General features: G+C 38.1%; 1 protein-coding gene across 1 annotated transcript in view; it reads right to left on the reverse strand.

The window, feature by feature from the left end:
- Positions 1–21260, reverse strand: part of LOC306888771 (E3 SUMO-protein ligase PIAS1-like) — a 34140-nt gene that overhangs the window by 6662 nt on the left and 6218 nt on the right. The window contains exons 2-10 of the mRNA XM_079447211.1: positions 11574–12018; positions 2917–3001; positions 2564–2611; positions 2149–2239; positions 1644–1778; positions 1441–1546; positions 1124–1197; positions 616–776; positions 123–253 (exon numbers count right to left, since the gene is read on the reverse strand). Coding sequence (XP_079303337.1) covers positions 123–253; positions 616–776; positions 1124–1197; positions 1441–1546; positions 1644–1778; positions 2149–2239; positions 2564–2611; positions 2917–3001; positions 11574–12018 — 1276 coding nt within the window. The remainder of the gene's footprint in view (positions 1–122; positions 254–615; positions 777–1123; positions 1198–1440; positions 1547–1643; positions 1779–2148; positions 2240–2563; positions 2612–2916; positions 3002–11573; positions 12019–21260) is intronic.

The following is a 21260-nucleotide window of genomic DNA, read 5'->3' on the forward strand; positions in this document are numbered from 1 at the left end:
GGAAAAGCGCCATACGTTTAATACTGTACCATGCAAATGTGTACAACTTTTACTACAGGACTGAGACACAACTGTCTATTGTCTCCATAACTCATAACAAATATAACAGTCTTTGTTAATACCTTCAATGCCATTTGACGAGGCTGACACTTCCTGTACCACCTTCTTGAATCTCATAGGAGCCCAACTACCATCTTCTTTAAACTGGATCTCATCACAGTCCACACAACTGCTCAGGATCTCCATGAACAACCTATACAGAAACACACATACCTTTAAAAAAAACAACACACACAACTTTCCCAAGACTTTTCCCAATTTGCCAGCATACACTAACATAAGTTTTTTTTTCTTAAAGAAAATAATACTATTTTTCCAGTAAGGATACATTAAGTTTATCATGAACTGAAAGAGAAAGTAAAGATGTTTATAATGTTTTACTATATATATATATATATATATATATATATATATAAACTTTTGAATGTTAGTGACAAATGCTCATACACATTAGGAAATGAATGGTACTTCAAAAGAAAAAAAACAATAACAGAAGTCTTTGTAGATTTCAGATGGCCCACAACCACAAGTATAAAAGGCGAGAGCAGCACTGACCCATCAATAATTAGGTGCTCATATGGCGCTTTCTTGTCGCACACCGGACACACCCAGGTGGGTTTCTTCTCATTCATTTGGATGTAGAGCGTAGCATCAAAGCACTGCAGGTGTGAGCAGGTGAGCGCTCGACAGGGAATCATCAACCGCATCTTTCCGAGCTGTTCATTTACACACAGATTGACACAGATTGTCAGCATACATTTTAAGGCCACATACTGCTCTCAAATTTTATAACTGAATGATGTTAATACAGAAGTATATTATTTCTAAACTGGTAGCTTGTGGTTTATTCTCCATCACTTAAAATTATTAAACTGACAAAGTACACAATATGGCAAGTCAGAGAGTCATAAGCAGGGCTCAGTGGCCTTGGTGAAAAGAAAAAGTGTTTCATTATTCTGACAAAATGATTAATGCAATTGTATCCGAAGGAACATTACAAGGTTTAACAGAACCCTTTGAAGAGAATAAAATCTTTATTCAGGGTTGAGGGTCCATTACACACCGGACAGAGCAAGGAGACTCGCAGACTGGTGGTGGCAATCTCACTGTCAGGGTCGGTGGTAAGCTTTTCTTTGACTGAAGAGAAAACACAGAACACGGAATCAATCAGATCACTTGATTTATTGAATATCTCTCATCATATCCACACACACAGCTAAAAGATAGATCTGTAACTTTGCAGGTTATTGGAAAAACATTTTATTTTGATAATCACTTAATTAAACAAAATAGCGAAAATATTCCAAAATACTTGAAGTGCAAGAAATTCAGCTACATAAAGGCTCAATTCAACTGTTATAAAGTCCAGAGGTAACTTACTGAGTGCTCTTGAGTGGTCTGGGTTTCTAATGGCTTTTGACCGTAGTCTCTGTAGCAAAACTGAGGAGGACTGCTGTCGGACGAGGTACACTGCCATGGAGTAACTCTGTATGGACAACACAGTATTTAAAACACATTCTGATGGTGGTTTTCAATTTTAAACCCATCAAGAAATAGATTTCAAACAGATTTACATTCCTTACCCTTCCGATTTCCGACGTCCATGACACAACAATGGTGTTGGGAACTGTTGTAGACAACCTAAGCAGGGAGGTAATGTTGATGGGTCTGCTCGGCCGCTTTGGCTCCACTCCATTTTTGGTTGGGGGAAGATATCCCTGAGGACAACCACAAAAAGTCACTGAGTTCAGCACATAAAACAATAAACTACAGATAAATGTTTGTCTCTGAAATATTTTTTGTTATAATAGTCAAAGAAGTTGAAGAAATGGCTGTTTCAGATGTTGAAAACAAAAAATCCTAGTTCAAGTGCCAAACACATGTTTGTGTTGGTTTTATATATATTTTTTAAAATGTTTGTCATTTAAATGACTCAAAAAAAGAAAAGAAAAGGAAATTAAATATTTTCCTTACACCATAAATATGAGTATACATGTGTTTATCATTGTTTCAAACAATTTGTCTGTCATTTGCAGATGGACTGAGAGATTCCTAGTGATTTGTGACCAAAAATAAAGCCAGACTCACAGGGAGGTTACAGGGTTTTCCATTCACTTTCACACAAAGGTTGGGCGGGAAATGATCTTCCTGAGGACAACTTGTCTCTGATAAGCAAAACCTGAAAAATATGTGTTGAGATTCCTTTAGGAATGTGTGGGAAAGATTTCCAAGACTCTCTCAGAAACCCAAACAAAAGAAAGCTACGAAAATGGGGGTAGGTTAGCCTCAACACAGGAAATCAGAAAATAGACAACACAACCGCTCATTACTTTAAATAACAAAGAATTTGCTATTTTGTGTGTTAAACATTAAGTTTTACATTATCATAAGATTTTGTGATAACACAAAACAATAAACAAACAATGGTGGTAAGTAAAAAATCTTCAAATAACTATTTTTCTGCATGTTCAAGAATCTTTTGTGGGAAACTGTTGTCTTATACCTTAGCTGTACTTGCACGGTGAAGTCACATTTGGTCCCAGAGCTGTCCCTGTCGAGACAAGAGGGTGGGAGTAAAGGAATGTGTGATAGAGCGTAGGAGAGAAAAGCATACCAGACATTCTACAGGATCGCTCGCTTGGGCACGTTTGATTAAAGAGAGGAAGATATCTAAAAAGACAAGATAAAATGCTAAACAGCTGTTTTAAATTCAGTAGGTTTTCAGTTCTGGCTGAAATAGCTTTTTTAGTTCAAATTTTAAAAAGTTCAAAATTAGTTAGGGTATTTCAAGCACTTGAACCATGTTACCTTGTCCAACTATGTAATGTATTACCCCCCCCCTCCCCTCACACTTACATTGAACTGCTGATCTGTTGAACTTGCTGAGGCGTTAGTGCAAACGCAAAACATGTTTCCTGAAATCTCTGACTGCTGTCTGAGGCTGTGAAAAAAAGAGAGGAGACGATTATAAAAGATGGAGAACCCATCGCTCTATTGATATAATGACAGCAATGAGACTTGAAGAACCCTGTGAAGGAAGGGTCAGCTAAGCTAGTGGGGCTGCAACAAACGATTATTTTGATAATCGATTAATCTAAAATGTATAGTGAAAAGGTCTTTAAAAGAATCTGGAATGCAATAAAGTAATTTTAAAGCTGTTTTTAGCTGCATGGATTAAAAAGATAAATAAATAATTCACATAGGCCTATCAGTCAGACAAAATTGCGTCGCAGCAAATCCTTTAAATTTCAAGGACAAAAATTGACATCCTTTTTTTTTATTATTATTGAATACAATTATAAAATAAACCACAAATTATAATCGGGCCTGTTTTAGGCTTTCCCTTATTTTTATATTTTAGACGGTGATGGGGGAAAAAATGACTCGCCATCTCCTCATTGGACGTGCAGATAGAAATATATGCATCTTAACGGATTACATAGGCTAATGAAGAGTTTTTGCTTTGCTTTGAATTATTTTAAAGTAGTAATTTAAAGCTTTCAATAGATATATTTATCATAACTGTGAGCCAGTTTCGAGTTGCCGAGTTTCGGTTCATCACTGAAGCGCTCTTGTTCAAGACCGGCAGAAAGCGCATTCTCTGTTTTCCTATCTTATAAAAGCACAATGTTGATATTGTGAATGCACACAAATAAAAGACCCTTTACAGACCCTTTACAGTTCCAAATGATATATTTACTCTTACCTTTATGAGCAAAAATCACACGGCATATTTTAAGTTGTTTTTACTGTAAGAAAAAATTACAAATGACCACGCTGGAGCCTCCGTGTCCTAAACTGTTGGATACGCGTCTAACAGCGCACATTTCTATAGGTTAAACATTTAAACTAACACTGTGATATGCTTGAACTGTTTTATAGGCCTATCTATCGATTTTATTTTAGTCAAGTCGTGGTGATTTGATAAGGCTAAATTAAACAAACATAGGCGATCAACTGACGCTGGCCGCTTGGTCGTTGCTTAAAAAAAAACATTTAACGAACAAAAAATACTCCCAAGGTTTTTCTAAATTAACTTTATGAAGGAAAAAAACCGAAACGTAGCCTAATCACTTTTCCATTATATACAAAACTGAACTATTTTAATAGGTAGCTATAAGCTGTTTTGGGAGAAGGGGAAGACTCATATCGCTGAGAACAAAAAAAAATAAAATAAAAAATAAAAAAGTACATCCATGATATTTCCATGTTCCGCTTTTAAGCCACAACTTACAGATCCCACAACACAAACATTACATTCACAAACATAAAAGCAAGCATTGGCAGTGCTGCGTGCGGGATTTGGCAGGATGTGCGCAACACGCGCATCAAGTAGCCCTGCATCGGTTTAATAACTTTGATAACTTTAATTCTTACAACTGTTAAATTAATGGGCAAATGGTAAATATGTTGAAGAGCACATAGAAATAGATAGCAAAATAGCCAATGTAAACTAAATGTTATAAACATCAGAGCAACCATAGAAATGTTTAAATTAATCTTTATTATAACAAATTTCTCTTAAGTTACGCAACTATTCACACTTCAATCAAAACTATTTTTTTTTACACGTTTAAAAAGTAAACATTTCATTGTTCTCGTATAACACGTACACAATACCCCATTAACACCCCAAATTTCTACAAACTTTGGTAAACGAGAGAGAGAGAGAGCAGATGGACTATAAGAACACTAAAGTTTTACTCTACAGCCGATTCAATGCAAGTGACAGATACAGCAACGACTATAAATTCTCTTTTGCGACATGCTCATGCGCTTCGTGTCTAACTGAAATTACGTCCCTCAAGATAACCTTAGCTACGCGTTGTAATCGGCAACAACAAATCTGATTGGTTAATAATACACATTGTGATTTGAATTATTTAATAACTCAAAACTCAAACATAATCAAATCTCTTTTCATAGTCAAATCCCAAATATTCAAGTATAAATATACAGTATATATATATATATATATATATATATATATATATATATATATATATATATATATATATATATATATATATATATATATACATATATATATTTTGTTTTTTTCTTCACAACAGTTTACAGTTGCCCACAGAAAAAAACGGGGTGCTGCAGCACCCTCAGCACCCCCTGTTCCCGCGCCCCTGGACCTACCATGAACAAACAATGAACAACTGTACTTTTATTAACCAACATTAACAAAGATTAATACATAAATGTAATAAATGTATTGTTCATTACATTCATTCATGTTAATTATTACATTAAAGGGGTCCTATTATGCTCTTTTACAAAGTCTTGATTTTGTTTTGGGGGTGTACTAGAACATGCTTGGTGGTTCGAAAATCGCATTATTTTTCACATAATTTACATTATTACAATACCTTTCTCTCCCCAACCTGACACAAACGACTCTATTAGTTCCAGGTTTGATGAAGGCCCGTCTTCCGAAAAACTAAATGTGTGATTGGTTAGCTGTCCCAGTGCGTTGTGATTGGCAAACAGCTTAGATGGCGTTTCAGTATTGCCCTGCTCCCTTGCCAGAATAGCAAGTTCGTCAATATTGCCATATCAGTTTAGACCCCGAGAAATTCCAGCATTGGATCCGCTTGTATTGCTTGCTATTAAGCATTTTGCTCGAAGCATAGGCTAACTGTATGAAAAAAAAACGCTAATTAGCTGACGTTATTTGACTTAAGCAAACAAATATCTGTTGTTTAGCTCCAAAAAGACTGATTTACCTTGAATTCAATTTCCATCAGAGTTTCCACATTAGGTCAGGTGTCTCTTGACAGGCGCGAACACAGATGGCAGTGTGTTTCAAGATCCTGAAGCAAGCGCTGAGATTCCGATTGGTTCAGAAAAAATGTCATTTATAAGAATTGTCCAATAATGGCCTACATGGCACGCAAGCCCACCCCCACCTCCCTCTCTTGACAGGCGCGAGCTCAGTAGAGATTCCGATCGGCCCAGATGTAAATTAACGCAAGACCCCCCCCCTAAAAAGAACTCTCCGGTTCTACACGATTCACGTGAATGACCCAATTGACAATAAAAGCGGCGATTGTCGCCGAAAAGCGACAAGTTTGCAGGTATGGACATATTAAAGTGTTAATGTTATTGTTTTTTTTTGGCTAAATCACGTTTTAGATGGGATGTCAACAACAGCTAAAAAAAAACTGCATTGACTATGTACAGATAAGTGCAATGGTAATATGTTTATTGTTCTTTAATTCTAACATTATAACATGAATTGCACTGAAACTGTTATACAGTTGAATTTATTTATACCATAGTCCCACAGAGTTACACTATTTGTGGCGGAATATATATATATAAATTAATTCTCTGCCAGCAGGAGGCGCTGTTGGAGCAGGAGAGATCGAGGTAACGCTGTAAACAAAACAGAGCTCTGCTCACAAACGCTGCTTTATCAGACATTATATGCAAGATTAAATGAAAATGACATCCAAAATTTTCTGAAAATAGTTGGTTTCCATCAGAAATACAGTGATATAATAACACCCGCACCAGGTTTTGATTTTGAAACGTGCAGTGCTCCTCAGCCCCCAACCATTCAAATTTCTGTAGGCGGGATTTACAATTTGTGATGTCATAAATATAGGAAAATAACTTTGTAGTCCAAACAAGCCGTTCGCTGTAGTTCTTGAAAAGGGATTTTTTAAAAACGAAATATCTCCCTTTGGAGTGGACTTTGAGATTTGTAACTTTGTAGATCGTTTTATGCCAAAACATACACACTACACAGACTAAAATTCAAAAAGTGAAAAAGCATAATAGGACCCCTTTAACTAATGTTAACAAATGATACCTTATTGTAAACTGTTACCAATTTATTATACAAATAGATGTATTTGGCACACAAAATGAGATGACAGACAGAGACACTCTCTCACCATTTAGCTACATGAAAAAGTAACTGAATGACACATCATTCTGCCTAACATCTCCTTTTGTAAGTTATATAGATAAGAAACAAAAAAAAGGTAAGTGATAAAGACACTTTGGATAAACTATTTTATTCACAACATAATGTCTTAAAATGCCTTATAGGGTTATGATAACCAAAACAGTCCTGAACTAGATCAAGCTTTGATCTCTGTAAACCAAACTATAATTTTAATTGAATTATTTTTTTCCCACTAATAAAAACATTTTATAATTAGCTAGCTCCACACTGGAGAGCTGCTTTATAACAGAAAATCAAGGTGCAATTCTAACTGAAAGCAACACTGGCTCTGGTTTTTCATGTTTAATACCTTAAAGCTGCTTGAATTAAGGCTATTGCATTAAATATAAATAAACATGACGTGAACTGACTTTCCTGGAGTACTGAACAGCAGAGCTCCAGCAAACATCCACATCGCTGTAATCAGATGCATTTTTAACTGCTGCTTTCACACTACTGTCAGTTTTTGTTGTGTTTATTTCGTTACTGAGAGGAAAGCGCGTAATATATATTTACATCCAAACACCGCTCAGGTTCGGATGCATTTGCTCTGGACTGAAGCACCGGACTACAGTCTTGCGCTACAGCCCCACACTGGTCAAACCGCAGTATTGCAGGCTCTTACATTAGGTCATATGAGATCAAACGACTACTCGACAATTGTCAACGTTGTCGATAATGTCGACTAATCGTTGCAGCCCTACAAGCTAGTGAGTCATTTTCATTGCTACAATCATATTACACGGATACAAATAATAAGTAATTCATTTATTAATACAATCATATTACACGGATACAAATAATAAGTAATTCATTTATTAATACAATCATATTACACTGATACAAATAATAAGGAATTCAATGCGTTTACCATTTAAATGTGACTGTCTTATAAAAAAAGCACAGTTCAGGGAGATAACCAACTAGCCATTTATGTAGCAATTTCGAAAATATGCACTGCATGCGAATGGCATTTAGAGAACTGTATGCTGCCAACTTTGTAGCAAAGGTTTGGGGAGGGGCTTTTCTGTTCCTTACAGTCCTGAAGAAATGCTTTGGTATGGTGTTTACACTGAAGAGGAAACTGTTAGGGAGGACCAGCTGCCTTGTAACGTAAATCGTTTCTGCCGGTCCACATACTTTTGGTTATATAGTATATATTTTCATATTTCTTGACAGCATCCTTGACTAAGCAACCAACAGTAAGTAGTTAACTCAAACCAATAACAAAGCATCATCTCAGTTACAGACAACAAGGTTGCTGGTCCTTTTCTGTGGAACTACTTTAAACGCTTGTGCAGTTTAGTTCAAAGCCAAACTCTACAACATGGCTAAAAATAACTTGGGGTTTACATAACCCAATCTTCTTCAATGAAGCAAGGGTTTCAGGAGCAAGAGAGAGTGAGAGAGATAAGAGGAAGCTCTATCTGCACCTCTACAGGCGCTCCACACCGCACACACAGGTGGCTGAACTCAGTGAAAGAGACTGAAATGAGAGGAGTGTTTTCTGCAAACTGACCATTTGAGTAGTCATGTGAAGAGGAAAATCTATTCCACTTGAAGTGGAGAGAGTTCAACAGTGAGAAGCTGGCAGATTAATCTGTACTCATGAGGAAGGAGAGGACGTGAGCCAATTCTCTGGTGCGCAAAAGATCCATCAACACTGGTTGCTCACTCAGCTCAAACAACTCAAAATTCACCAATCATTTTCATCACATTGACCAAGAAAGAATGTTCAATCCGAGGGCTTCATCTCAATATGGGAGAAGGACTATTGTGTTTCCATAAAGTTGCTTGAAAAGCAATTTGCTGTTACGGGGTTCTTTTCCTTGCATTGCAAAAAAACACTTATTATATAGCAATCTGCACTTGAATTAAACTCAATATGAGTGCTTGTAAGAAAATGAAACTTGAAATAAACTAACCTGCTTCCACACTCCAAAATGATCTAAGCATTGGTTAAGAACCTAGATTTGATTCAAACTGCACTCACTGCAATTCATTTTTGATGCCGCTTGGCATAACTGTCTACATGCATATATTCTGAGTATTTACTTGGACATTCATTTTCTTTTAAAGAATAAAATGACAGGCTTGCACTTAGAAAGTCCACATAATAATCATAAATGTCCTGAAGTGAGCAAACTAAGGCTAGTTATGTGAACATCTCGCAGACCAAAATCAGAAAAGAACATAACACTTAAACCTGCTGACAAGATAACTATCAAAGCAAAAAGGCTTTAACACAGCCTCCGTGCTTAATGACACATCCTTTCCATTGATATTGGCCTTTTATTCTTAGCAGGAGCTGGACGACTAAATACAGCACAGGTGGCCCTTGTCCAATCTGATAAGCCATAAATCACTTGAATAGCACCTTTATGTTTGTATAGGTGGGGGAGGTGAAGTCTTCATAAGAGGCCTACGTTGCTTTTGAAGGATGTACAAAAATACAGATTTTCAAAATCTACTAGTTAGTGGGTTGATACGAATATCTAGTTAGTCTGAAGGCAGCATCATGTCCACAAGCTACCGATCAGATGCATTTCTAAGCAATATATGGAAGCTAAGTGAAACTTTTAATTACAGTAAAGAAGTTAAATCAGGGGTTTTCAAACCGGAGTCTGTAAAATCTTTTAGATGTATTTTTAAACTGTCAAAGTTAACACATTAACTTAAGATGTTTATTAAATAACATTTTTCCAAAAATAGTTATTTATAAATATTTATTGTGAAAAGCACACATTTTTTGAACGTTTCGTTGGGTTTATACAGCTAGCATTAGACTAGTAGTGTTGAAACTGAACCGAATACATAAATATTATAAAACAAATACTTTCCAGAGAATATTTTAATATTTTTCCATGAATATTACGGGAAGTCGTGGCCTAATGGTTAGAGAGTCGGACTCGTAGTCCAAAGGTTGCGGGTTCGAGTCTCGGGCCAGCAGGGATTGTAGGTGGGGGGAGTGAATGTCCAGCGCTCTCTCCACCCTCAATACCACGACTGAGGTGCCCTTGAGCAAGGCACCGAACCCCCAACTGCTCCCCGGGCGCCGCAGCATAAATGGCTGCCCACTGCTCCGGGTGTGTGTTCACGGTGTGTGTGTGTGTTCACTGCTGTGTGTGTGCACGTTGGATGGGTTAAATGCAGAGCACGAATTCCGAGTATGGGTCACAATACTTGGCTGAATGATACTTCACTTCACTTATAAACATAAAACCAACATTAAAGTTAATTATTTAAACAAATCAATGTTGCTGTTGATTTATTTAACAAAGTAACACATTATTTTAAGGTGACGTAATTACACATTACAAGTTTAGGCCTGTCACGATAACTTTTTGTGCGATATATTGCCCCAGAAATAATTGCGATAAGTGATTTTTTTGTCATTTTAAGACCATTTTATGCCACTTAATATATAATCATAATATAACAGCATAATAATGCAAGAAGGCCTACACACTCTCAAATGACAACAAACGTTTAATTCTTAATCATGGAAATTATCAAAAAACATTAGAAACCTTAAAGTTTTTTTTAATAAATAATAAATAAATATTTTCTAACAAAAAGTGCAAAGTAACAAGTAGAAAAAAGAAAAATGCACAAAGAAATTTTATGGAGATTTTTCCATCTACAGATTTTTTTCCATGACCTTCTTTTCTCTGTAAATTAAGGGTGCACACTATTGCTGAAAAACACAATCACTATACTTAGCAGTCAGATGTCGTATGCACAAAGGCACAGATCTCTAAACAAGGCCATATATGCAGTTTTTTTTTGTAAATTTTTTTTTTTACATTTTTTACCATTTTAACTAGCACCTCATGACTACACCACGTTATGTACGAGAAGCTGCAAAAGATACAGGTGCAAGTGGAATGCAAAGAAACATACATTCTTATGTAAATATAATGGGCAATAAAAAAAATTATTGAGGTCATGTGCATATATTGTGCGACAAGTCGATATATTGATTATTGCGACAGGCCTAATTACAAGTACTTACTATAGAAATAGTATGTTTCATAATTACAAGTAACTAAGCTGAAACAAAACCCTAAGCTTAACCTTAACCCTATACTATATACATGTAGTTAATTAGTATTACTTAGTATCTATTTGTGTAGATACACTGTAATAACATCATCTTAAAACAAAGTGTAACCATAATTATTTCTCTCACAGTATAAATACACAAAAATATGGGGATAACTTTACATTTTATGGTTTCACCATATCTGGGGGTCCTCTTTTGTTAGGGCACAGTAGTACTCTATGGCATCAGAAAATATGAAAATTCCTGGCAACTTTTATTGCAACTACTGCACAGAAAGACTGCAATACAGAGTGGCACAAAACTCCTAATGTTCATCCAGGACAAAGAATGATTCTTCAAAGGAGAGACTTGAGACAAAATTTCTTGGAAATGTCTTTACCATTACTCTCCGAAAAGCTGCATTTCTAAATTCATTACTGTAGAAGCACTATTCAACCTTAATAATCAAATAGTCAGCTGTTAGAGATCATTCCTATTACTCACCTAAACTGGTGGGCTTGATAAGCTCATCAAGTACATCATAGAATGGCAGCCTTTGGAGCTTGACGTCTGGATGGACTGGGTGAAGGGTGGAGGCCAGATGGGGCAGGCCGAGCTCGTGCTTCGGCCCAAGCAGTGCGACAGGTAGCAGAGACGGTGAGCCATGCCCATCGAATCCCAGCTGTGTCAGGCTGGCAGGCAGGCCTGCAGGAGCCCCTCCAGTGGTGGAGTGTATGCCAGGGAGGGAGAGGTCTGTCGGAGACACCATTTTTGTGGGGAAGCGGCGGCGGTAGAGCTCCTTGATCTTCATCTGCACGGCAGGGCTACAGCCAGCTTTCAACAAATGTAGCGCTTTGGTCAAGAGTTCATGCTTCCTTCCATGTTTGTTACGGCCTGCATATCCTAGAAGAACCTGAAGCTCTGAGACACGGAGGCTCATCACCATTTGCTGTTGTAAAAAAAATAAATAAATAATAGAAGAGTTAAATTATGCAATCGACAAAGCTATATATACAGTGCCCTCCATAAGTATTGGAACAGTAAAGACAAAATTGCTCTGTTGGCTGTGGAGTCAAGACATTTGCAAATATGATTAAAAGATGAATATGAGACAAAACTATAGAATGTCACATTTTATTATTAGCCGTTTCAACACACGTTTTACCAAATAAAAACAACAGCACTTTTAGAGTTCATCCCACTCACTGATGTGAGCATAAGTATTGGGACAGTTGAACATAAGGCAGATATAAAAGATTAAAAGCTATTATTTAGTTGCAGATCCCTTGAGCACAATCACAGCAGTGAGTCTGTGACTCATAGACATCACCAGACTCTTGGTCTCATCCTTTGAAATGCTTTTCCCAGCCTTTAATGCAGCCAATTCCAATTGTTGCTTGTTTTGGGGAGTTTCTGCCTTTACTCTCCTCTCCAGCTGGTGAAATTCATGCTCAATCGGATTTAAATCTGGAGATTGACTTGGGCAATCTAAGACTTTCCATTTCTTTGCCCTTATAAATGCCTTGACTGAACTGGCAGGGTGTTTTGGGTCATTGTCCTGATGCAATATGAAGCATTTCCCAATGAATCTGGTGGCATTTTCTTGAATATTGGTAGGCAAGATGGTTTTGTACTCTTCCAAATTCATTCTGCTACTGTCATCATACATTAAGTCATCAGTAAAGTTGAGAGGGCCTGTTCCAGAGGCAGCCATGCATGCCCATGCCATGACACCACCTCCACCATGCTTTACAGATGAGGCTGTATGCTTGGGATCATTGCAGTTCCCTTTTTTTCTTCACATTTTTGCTTTCCCATCACTTAGATAAAGGTTCATCTTTGTCTCATCGGTCCATAAACACAATTCCAAAACTCTTCTGGCTCACCTTTGTGCTTTTTTGCAGACTCTAATCTTGCCTTTCTATTTTTGGTGCTGGTCAGAGGTTTGCATCTTGCTGTGTAGCATCTGTAATTCTGTGTCAAAGTCTCCTGAGGACAGTAGATTGTCTGAGCATCACCCCAGCTTTCTGGAAGTTGTTGGGGATTTTACAGACACGTCTTTATTAATTTTCACAGCTCTTATGATTTGTCTGTCATCAACTACTGTTGTTTTCTCAGCCAATCAGGTCGTTGTTGGTTGCTGGTGGTTTCCAAACTCTTGATTTCTCCATGCCTTTGTTTTTGCTAGAGCTCTAACTGACTTCCTCTTTTCTTTTAGCATCTTTTAGCTTGCTTTTCTCTCGTCTTCATCCTGGTTTGGGTGTGTCATCATCGAATGCAAGATTCAGAATGCAGAAGTAGTGGATATAACTGATACGACACATTCCCTACTTTTAATATCTGAAGAATCAATGCAACAGGACACAGCTGATCACTTAGAAAGACCTGTGAGGCAACTGTTCCAATACTTATGCTCTCATCAGATAGAGGGATGAAACTCTAAAAGTGTTGAACGTCTTAGCTGGTAAAACATCTATGTGTTGAATCACCCAATAATAAAATGTGACATTCTGTAGTTGTCGTCTCACATTCATCTTTTAATCATATTTGTAAATGTCTTGACTCCACAGCCAACAGAGCAATTTGGTCTTTACTGTTCCAATACTTTTGGAGGGCACTGTATATATATTTTTTTAATTTGTGTGTTCCATAGAGGGAATTTTTTTTGTACACATTGCATAGGAACAAGCTATGGTTGAGCAACAGAGTAAATAGTTGAAAGAGTCTCTTATGCTAACCAAGTCTGCATTTATATTAATTAAAACACATCAAGACGGTAATATTGTGAAATAATTACAATTTGAAATAACAGTTGTCTATTTTATTATATTTTAAAATTCAATTTATTCCCGTGATGGAAAACCTGAATTTTCAGCAGCCATTACTCCAGTCTTCAGTGTCACATAATCCTTCAGAAATCATTCTAAAACGTCGATTTGGTGAAACATTTCTTAGTATTATCAATGTTACAAATGGCTGTGCTGAATATTTGTTTGTGGAAATAAAACATTTTACTTTGATAAATAGGATTCTTTGATGAATAGAAAATTCAAAGGGAAGCATTTATATGAAATACAAATCTTTTGAAATATTATAACTTCACTATCACTTTAGATCAATTTAATGCATCTTTACTGAATCACCCACTTCCACATGTTGCACTTACTGACAGATAGACATCTTCGAGACGAAATTACAGAGTCACTGTTTCATTTCTATTTAATCATTACTCAACATAACATGGTATTATTTTTAATGATGGTGACTTAATATGAAGTTATCCGATAATACCTATAATTTATATGACGCATACACAACGTAGACAATGTAGACAAAATTAGCATCAAGTTCTGTCATGGATGAGCGCTCATTATAAGCCATTATATAAAAAAAATAATAAAAAAAAATATTTTGAAACATAACTCCACTGTCACGTTTGATCAATTTAATGCATCTTTTCTGAACAAAAATATACATTGTTTTAAAAAACAATAACCCAAAATTCTAAACAGCAGTGTATTTTTAATAGATTTTGCAAGATGTTGCGACTACTGACAGATAGATATCTCCAAGGTGAAATCACAGAGCCATCGTTTCTACTTAAATATTAGTCCACCCAACTCATGGTAACTAGTGTCTAGGTGCCTTGTTTTTAATGATGGTCATTTAATGTGAGGCAGAGATGTTCACAAGTCTTTAACTTGGATTCGTGACCAAAGACTTCAGACTTGACTCGGACTCCTTTTATGATACAAGTCAGGGGTATTCAATTAAAGTTCCAAGAGGCGCAGCCTTTATATTTTCTTCCAAGCAAAGGTCAGGACAAAAAAAATAAATAGAAAAATTATTTTTACATGTACTGTATTTATTTTTACATTTAGATAGATGCAAGACCATGTAACACACACACACACACACACACAAAAATACTGTTTCTGTTCAGGGTTTTCATCCTGAAATCTATACTATTTTAAAATTTTACTTAAAAGCAGTATCTAGCCTACTAAAAACAATGTAGCTACAATAATCAAAACGTTCTCATCTTGAACAGAAAAGAAAGATAACTAACAGTTTCAAAGTTTAAGTTCCATCCTAACAGCAATTTTCCCAATTATAATTAGGCCAACATATATATTTTTTTAAATGTTCTTAGCCTACAGATTAATAATGCTAAATGTAGATCAGAAACGTCTAGTCACATCTGGTTTGTAAATAGTCAGATAGAAAGCACACGGAGCTGAAAGGGTTTGAATAAAGCACATTTGGCTTTAGATAAAAATACTAGAGGATATATAGCGCTGAAAGATATTTACCATAAAAGACCGAGCGCTTGTTATGTGATCCGCTGCTCACTTAAAAATTTTAAGTTAAAATGGTGCTGCTGTTATGGCTCGTGGTCCGGATGCAGAGGGTGCAGATGCAGTCCGCCTTTTGAAAATCAGTTATATAAGTATTTAAGGATAAAAGACTCGAGTTGCTTTTAAAATATTCATGAGTCCCTTTCCTTGAGTCGAGTCAAGTCTGGAGTCATTTCAGGTCGAGTCTGAAGTCAAGTCTGAAGTCTATAACAACTAGCAAGATGGCGCCGCTGAGTTCGGAAGCCGTCCAGGTCGCTCCGCTTAGATTGTGCTTTTATTAACTTTTTTACTTTCTCGTTTTACACATTTAACATCGGCACTGATCACTTATGACAAGGAAACTATTTTGGGCATTGGAAACCGCTACACTAACCTGTTCCAGGACACATTATCCACGAATCCATCGTGGCCACTGGAGATTCTTCGGAACACGGAGATAAACAATAACCCCCCTGAGGCGACGGATCAAGAAACGCCGCGGGAAATGCGCTGGGATTCAAGACAGACTCAGGAAAAGGGCTCATAATCCTCCTCTTCCGAGCATTCTGCTCACAAATGTCCAATCCTTGGAGAATAAGATGGACGATCTTAGAGCAAGGATAAGTTTCCAACGGGACATAAGGGACTGCAACATCCTTTATTTGTCTGAAACATGGCTTACGCCCTCGGTCCCGGACACTGCTGTAATGCCGAGTGAGAACTTTTCTGTTTTTCGGATGGACAGAACAGCAGAGGCCGATAAATCCAGGGGTGGAGGAGTGTGTTTCATAATCAACAAGAAATGGTGTGACCCCAGGAATATCTCCATTCTGTCGCGTTCCTGCTCGCCTCATCTGGAACATCTTTCCATTATTTGCCGCCCATTTTATCTGCCCCGGGAGTTTTCATCGATCATTGTTACTGCTGTTTACATTCCACCACAGGCAGACACTGGCTTGGCTTTGTCTAAGCTTCACGATGTGCTCAGCGGCTACATTAACAAACATCCTGCCGTCATGCCGAACTTTCACCAACATGTATCCTGTCCAACTAGAGGACCAAATACACTGGATCATTGCTACTCTCAGTTTAAGAATGCCTACAAAGCCCACTCACTACCGGCTTTTGGCAAATCAGACCATGCCACCATTTTCCTCACACCGGAATATAAACAAAAGCTCGTTCAGGATCCTCCGGTGCAGAGAGTAGTGACGCACTGGTCCTCCCACTCAGAAGCTATGCTACAGGCGCCTCTTGATGACGTCGACTGGGACATGTTCCAGGCGAGTTCATCTGACGTCAGCGAATTCATGGATGTAGCATTAAGCTTTGTAAACACGCTAACCGAGCAAGCTACAGAAACAATAACTATAAGGACCTTCTCCAATCAGAAACCGTGGGTGGACAGAACAATCCGTGCTGCGGTTAACACTCGCACTGCCACTTACAATGAGGCTCTTCTGACTGGGAATATGAGCGAGTACAAGGCATCGTGCTATGCTCTCCGACGCGCAGTAAGAGCCGCCAAACACAGATACAGAGAGAGAATTGAGTCTCATTTCCAGCTCAAGGACTCTCGACGGATGTGGCAGGGACTGAGGACCATCTGTGCCTTTGGAAACAAATCCTCCGCAGAGGTGAGAGCTGATCCGTTGCTGGCCGACGAGTTAAACATCTTCTACAGCCGCTTCGATTGCATCTCATTGTGGTATGGTAACAGCTCCAATCAGGACTGCAAAGCACTACAGAGAGTTGTGCGCTTAGCTGAGCGCATCTCAGGGTCTGCTCTCCCCTCTCTGCAGGACATCTACCTCAAACGCTGCAAAAGTAGAGCTGTCAAAATCATCAAGGACTCAAATCACCCTGGCAACCGTCTATTCACTTTGCTACCATCTGGCAAGCGCTTCCGTAGCCTGATGGCAAAAACTGAGAGACTTAGGAGGAGCTTCTTCCCCCAGGCCATCAGGCTCCTAAACCCTAACTCTGTGTCATAACATCTAATAATAATAATAATAATAATAATAATTCATTACATTTTATATAGTGCTTTTCTAAGCACTCAAAGCGCTCTACATTGTGAGGGGTGGTGTCTCCTCGTCCACCACCAGTGTGCAGCATCCACCTGGATGATGCAACGGCAGCCATAGTGCGCCAGAACGCCCACCACAAACCAGCTTACTGGTGGAGAGGAGACAGAGTGATGAAGCCAATCAGTGTACATCTCACGACTCCATGTAAATATCACTATATCAATAAGTTGTTCATAATTTTTTTTCTACCTCGTATTGCTGCTATGTAAATACCCTGTACAACTTTTTGCACATTCCTTCTATATTGCTATTTAAGTCAACAAACATACTGACCTGCACATTTATATTTATATTTTTTATTTTATTTCATTCTTTTTTCTACTTTTCTTTTTCTTAATATTTATGTACATTCGGTGTTTTTTGTATTCTATATAATTGCACTGTCCCTGGAGCGGACCTGACTTACATTTCACTGCTGGTTATACTCTGTATAATTGTGTATGTGACAAATAAAAATCTTGAATCTTGAATAAAAAGTCTGGAGTAGGGCTGTCCAAAAAAAATTTGAATTGCAAATATTTGTCTTTTTTTTTTTTTTTTATCCACAGTTTAGGTGTGCGTCAAGCAGCCTTATCAATGGCGCACGAAATGCGAAGACGATTTAAGCGTCGTTGCATTTTAATGATTTTGTTAGCCTATCCAGCTGAAGCCACTGGATGTGGCGCTGCTACGTTGTTCATTTAAAATATTGCGGAAAACGAGAGCATCAGTTTGGAGATGATATTTACATTAAAACTGAAAGCAAGCTGTTCACACAGAATGCATATTTATCGCATTTTCAAGAGGGACATCGATCACCGTTGCACTCGCGTCTCGCACAAGAGAGAGACAGATGTTTAGAAAACCATGTAAAATTAATGCAAGTTCAACTTTTAAAAAACATGTCTCGAGACTAATGCAGTTTTTCCCCATCCCACTGCATGTCAAGTTTTTATTCTAGCGATTATCGTCAATTTGATTTCACAGATACTATTTAAACTAAACTGAGCTAGACAATGACATCACTGAATTGAATAATGAAATGCCTTTAACTGAAAATTAAGTGTTTAATCTTATTATACATTACTGACACTCTATCCTCCAATTTGATACTGTTAAGTGCTTTGACACAATCTGTATTGTTAAAAGCGCTATATAAATAAAGGTGACTTGACTAAATGAAGAAAGTATCCTACTCTTTGTGATTGGTTTTCGGTCCTTTGTATTAAACTATACATACAGGTCCTTTTCAAAAAATTTGCATATTGTGATAAAGTTCATTATTTTCTGTAATAGAAACTGATAAACATTAGACTTTCATATATTTTAGATTCATTACAACACAACTGAAGTAGTACAAGCCTTTTATTGTTTTAATATTGATGATTTTGGCATACAGCTCATGAAAACCCAAAATTCCTATCTCAAAAAATTAGCATATCATGAAAAGGTTCTCTATACGAGCTATTAACCTAATCATCTGAATCAACTAATTAACTCTAAACACCTGCAAAAGATTCCTGAAACTCCCAGCCTGGTTCATTACTCAAAACCGCAATCATGGGTAAGACTGCCGACCTGACTGCTGTCCAGAAGGCCATCATTGACACCCTCAAGCAAGAGGGTAAGACACAGAAAGACATTTCTGAACGAATAGGCTGTTCCCAGAGTGCTGTATCAAGGCACCTCAGTGGGAAGTCTGTGGGAAGGAAAAAGTGTGGCAGAAAACGCAGCACAACGAGAAGAGGTGACCGGACCCTGAGGAAGATTGTGGAGAAGGACCGATTCCAGACCTTGGGGGACCTGCGGAAGCAGTGGACTGAGTCTGGAGTAGAAACATCCAGAGCCACCGTGTACAGGCGTGTGCAGGAAATGGGCTACAGGTGCCGCATTCCCCAGGTCAAGCCACTTTTGAACAGAGAAGCAGCACTGGACTGTTGCTCAGTGGTCCAAAGTACTTTTTTCGGATGAAAGCAAATTTTGCATGTCATTCGGAAATCAAGGTGCCAGAGTCTGGAGGAAGACTGGGGAGAGGGAAATGCCAAAATGCCTGAAGTCCAGTGTCAAGTACCCACAGTCAGTGATGGTCTGGGGTGCCATGTCAGCTGCTGGTGTTGGTCCACTGTGTTTTATCAAGGGCAGGGTCAATGCAGCTAGCTATCAGGAGATTTTGGAGCACTTCATGCTTCCATCTGCTGAAAAGCTTTATGGAGATGAAGATTTCATTTTTCAGCACGACCTGGCACCTGCTCACAGTGCCAAAACCACTGGTAAATGGTTTACTGACCATGGTATTACTGTGCTCAATTGGCCTGCCAACTTTCCTGACCTGAACCCCATAGAGAATCTGTGGGACATTGTGAAGAGAAAGTTGAGAGACTCAAGACCCAACACTCTGGATGAGCTTAAGGCCGCTATCGAAGCATCCTGGGCCTCCATAACACCTCAGCAGTGCCACAGGCTGATTGCCTCCATGCCACGCCGCATTGAAGCAGTCATTTCTGCAAAAGGATTCCCGACCAAGTATTGAGTGCATAACTACAGGGCTCCAAACTGCGACTAAAATGGTCGCATTTGCGACCAAAAATATTAATTTGCGAGTGAAGTTTTTGCTGAGGTCGCCACTGGCGACTATATATAATTTGCATGAAAGGACTTTTTTCCCGATTGTTTTGCGCTCACATCTTTTGTTATGTTCACGTATTAAACTTACATAAGACGATGCGCATCAAAGTTTTACTGAAAAGAGTTTCAAACAGTCCTCGTCTCTGCCGCACACAGTCTGCTGAACGCAGTGAGAGACCTGAAAGGGCCTGTTTACACCTGGTCACTTCATGCATTTTCTCTGATCGGATATCTATATGATTTGTTAAAACGTTTCCCCGTTTACACTTGGCTACATAAATGTGTCTTTGCAAAACGGATATAAATCCGTTCTTCAATTCCCGCTTCATATGCAAATATAACGGAGTTCACGTCAATGAAAGCAATGGATAATTTTATTAATTATCAGCTAATTTCAATATCAAGAGAGCGAGCGGCATCAGCACTGGAAAGATAGGCTAGTCTCGCTACTTTTAATGAAGAAGATTGTGTGTTGAGCGTCTGCGGCTTACTTTCAGGTTCATTCAGTTTGCGCGTCGCTTGCTGAAGAAATACTCCGCTACTCATCCGCGGTGATGCTTGTTGCATTGCGCTGTCATATCTGACTATAACATGCCATTTAGCCTATAAAACGCTCTCACACGTCTATTATTTTAATATTATGGGAAGAGTAAAATTACCATATGTGGTTTCAACAACCAGATGCATTTACACTTGTCCGGTCGATCTTCTTATCGAGATCTTAGTCCATATGCTGTGTTCTGTTAATGCATGGACTTCCTGTTATTTGAAGCGCACTTGCCATCCAGTAATCGCAAAAAGCTTTGTGCTGTCTTACTTTTTAATAAACAAAGTATCAGCTTTAAAATGCTACGAAATTCAAATGATGCGGTTTGGGTGCTCTTTAACGCGGACCACAAGCGCACACTTTCGGTAATATAAACACCAGTACCCCGCGTCCACACGGTCCGTGTATGCGTCCGGATCGCGCGAGCGGAGAGTATCGCACTTAATGCTCAGGCGCGATCTCTTTAGCACCTCAGTTAAAGCAGCAAGTGAACCCATTATATATTTCGATTTACTACTATAGTATGAAATGAACATGATCAAAAGGTAGGCAATAAGAAAGCCTATAGTACAACTGAGGAAATGTATAAAACTTGTAAACATTGCATTGTAAT

The sequence above is a fragment of the Barbus barbus genome (assembly GCF_936440315.1).
Source record: "Barbus barbus genome assembly, chromosome: 22".
Lineage (NCBI taxonomy): Eukaryota > Metazoa > Chordata > Actinopteri > Cypriniformes > Cyprinidae > Barbus > Barbus barbus.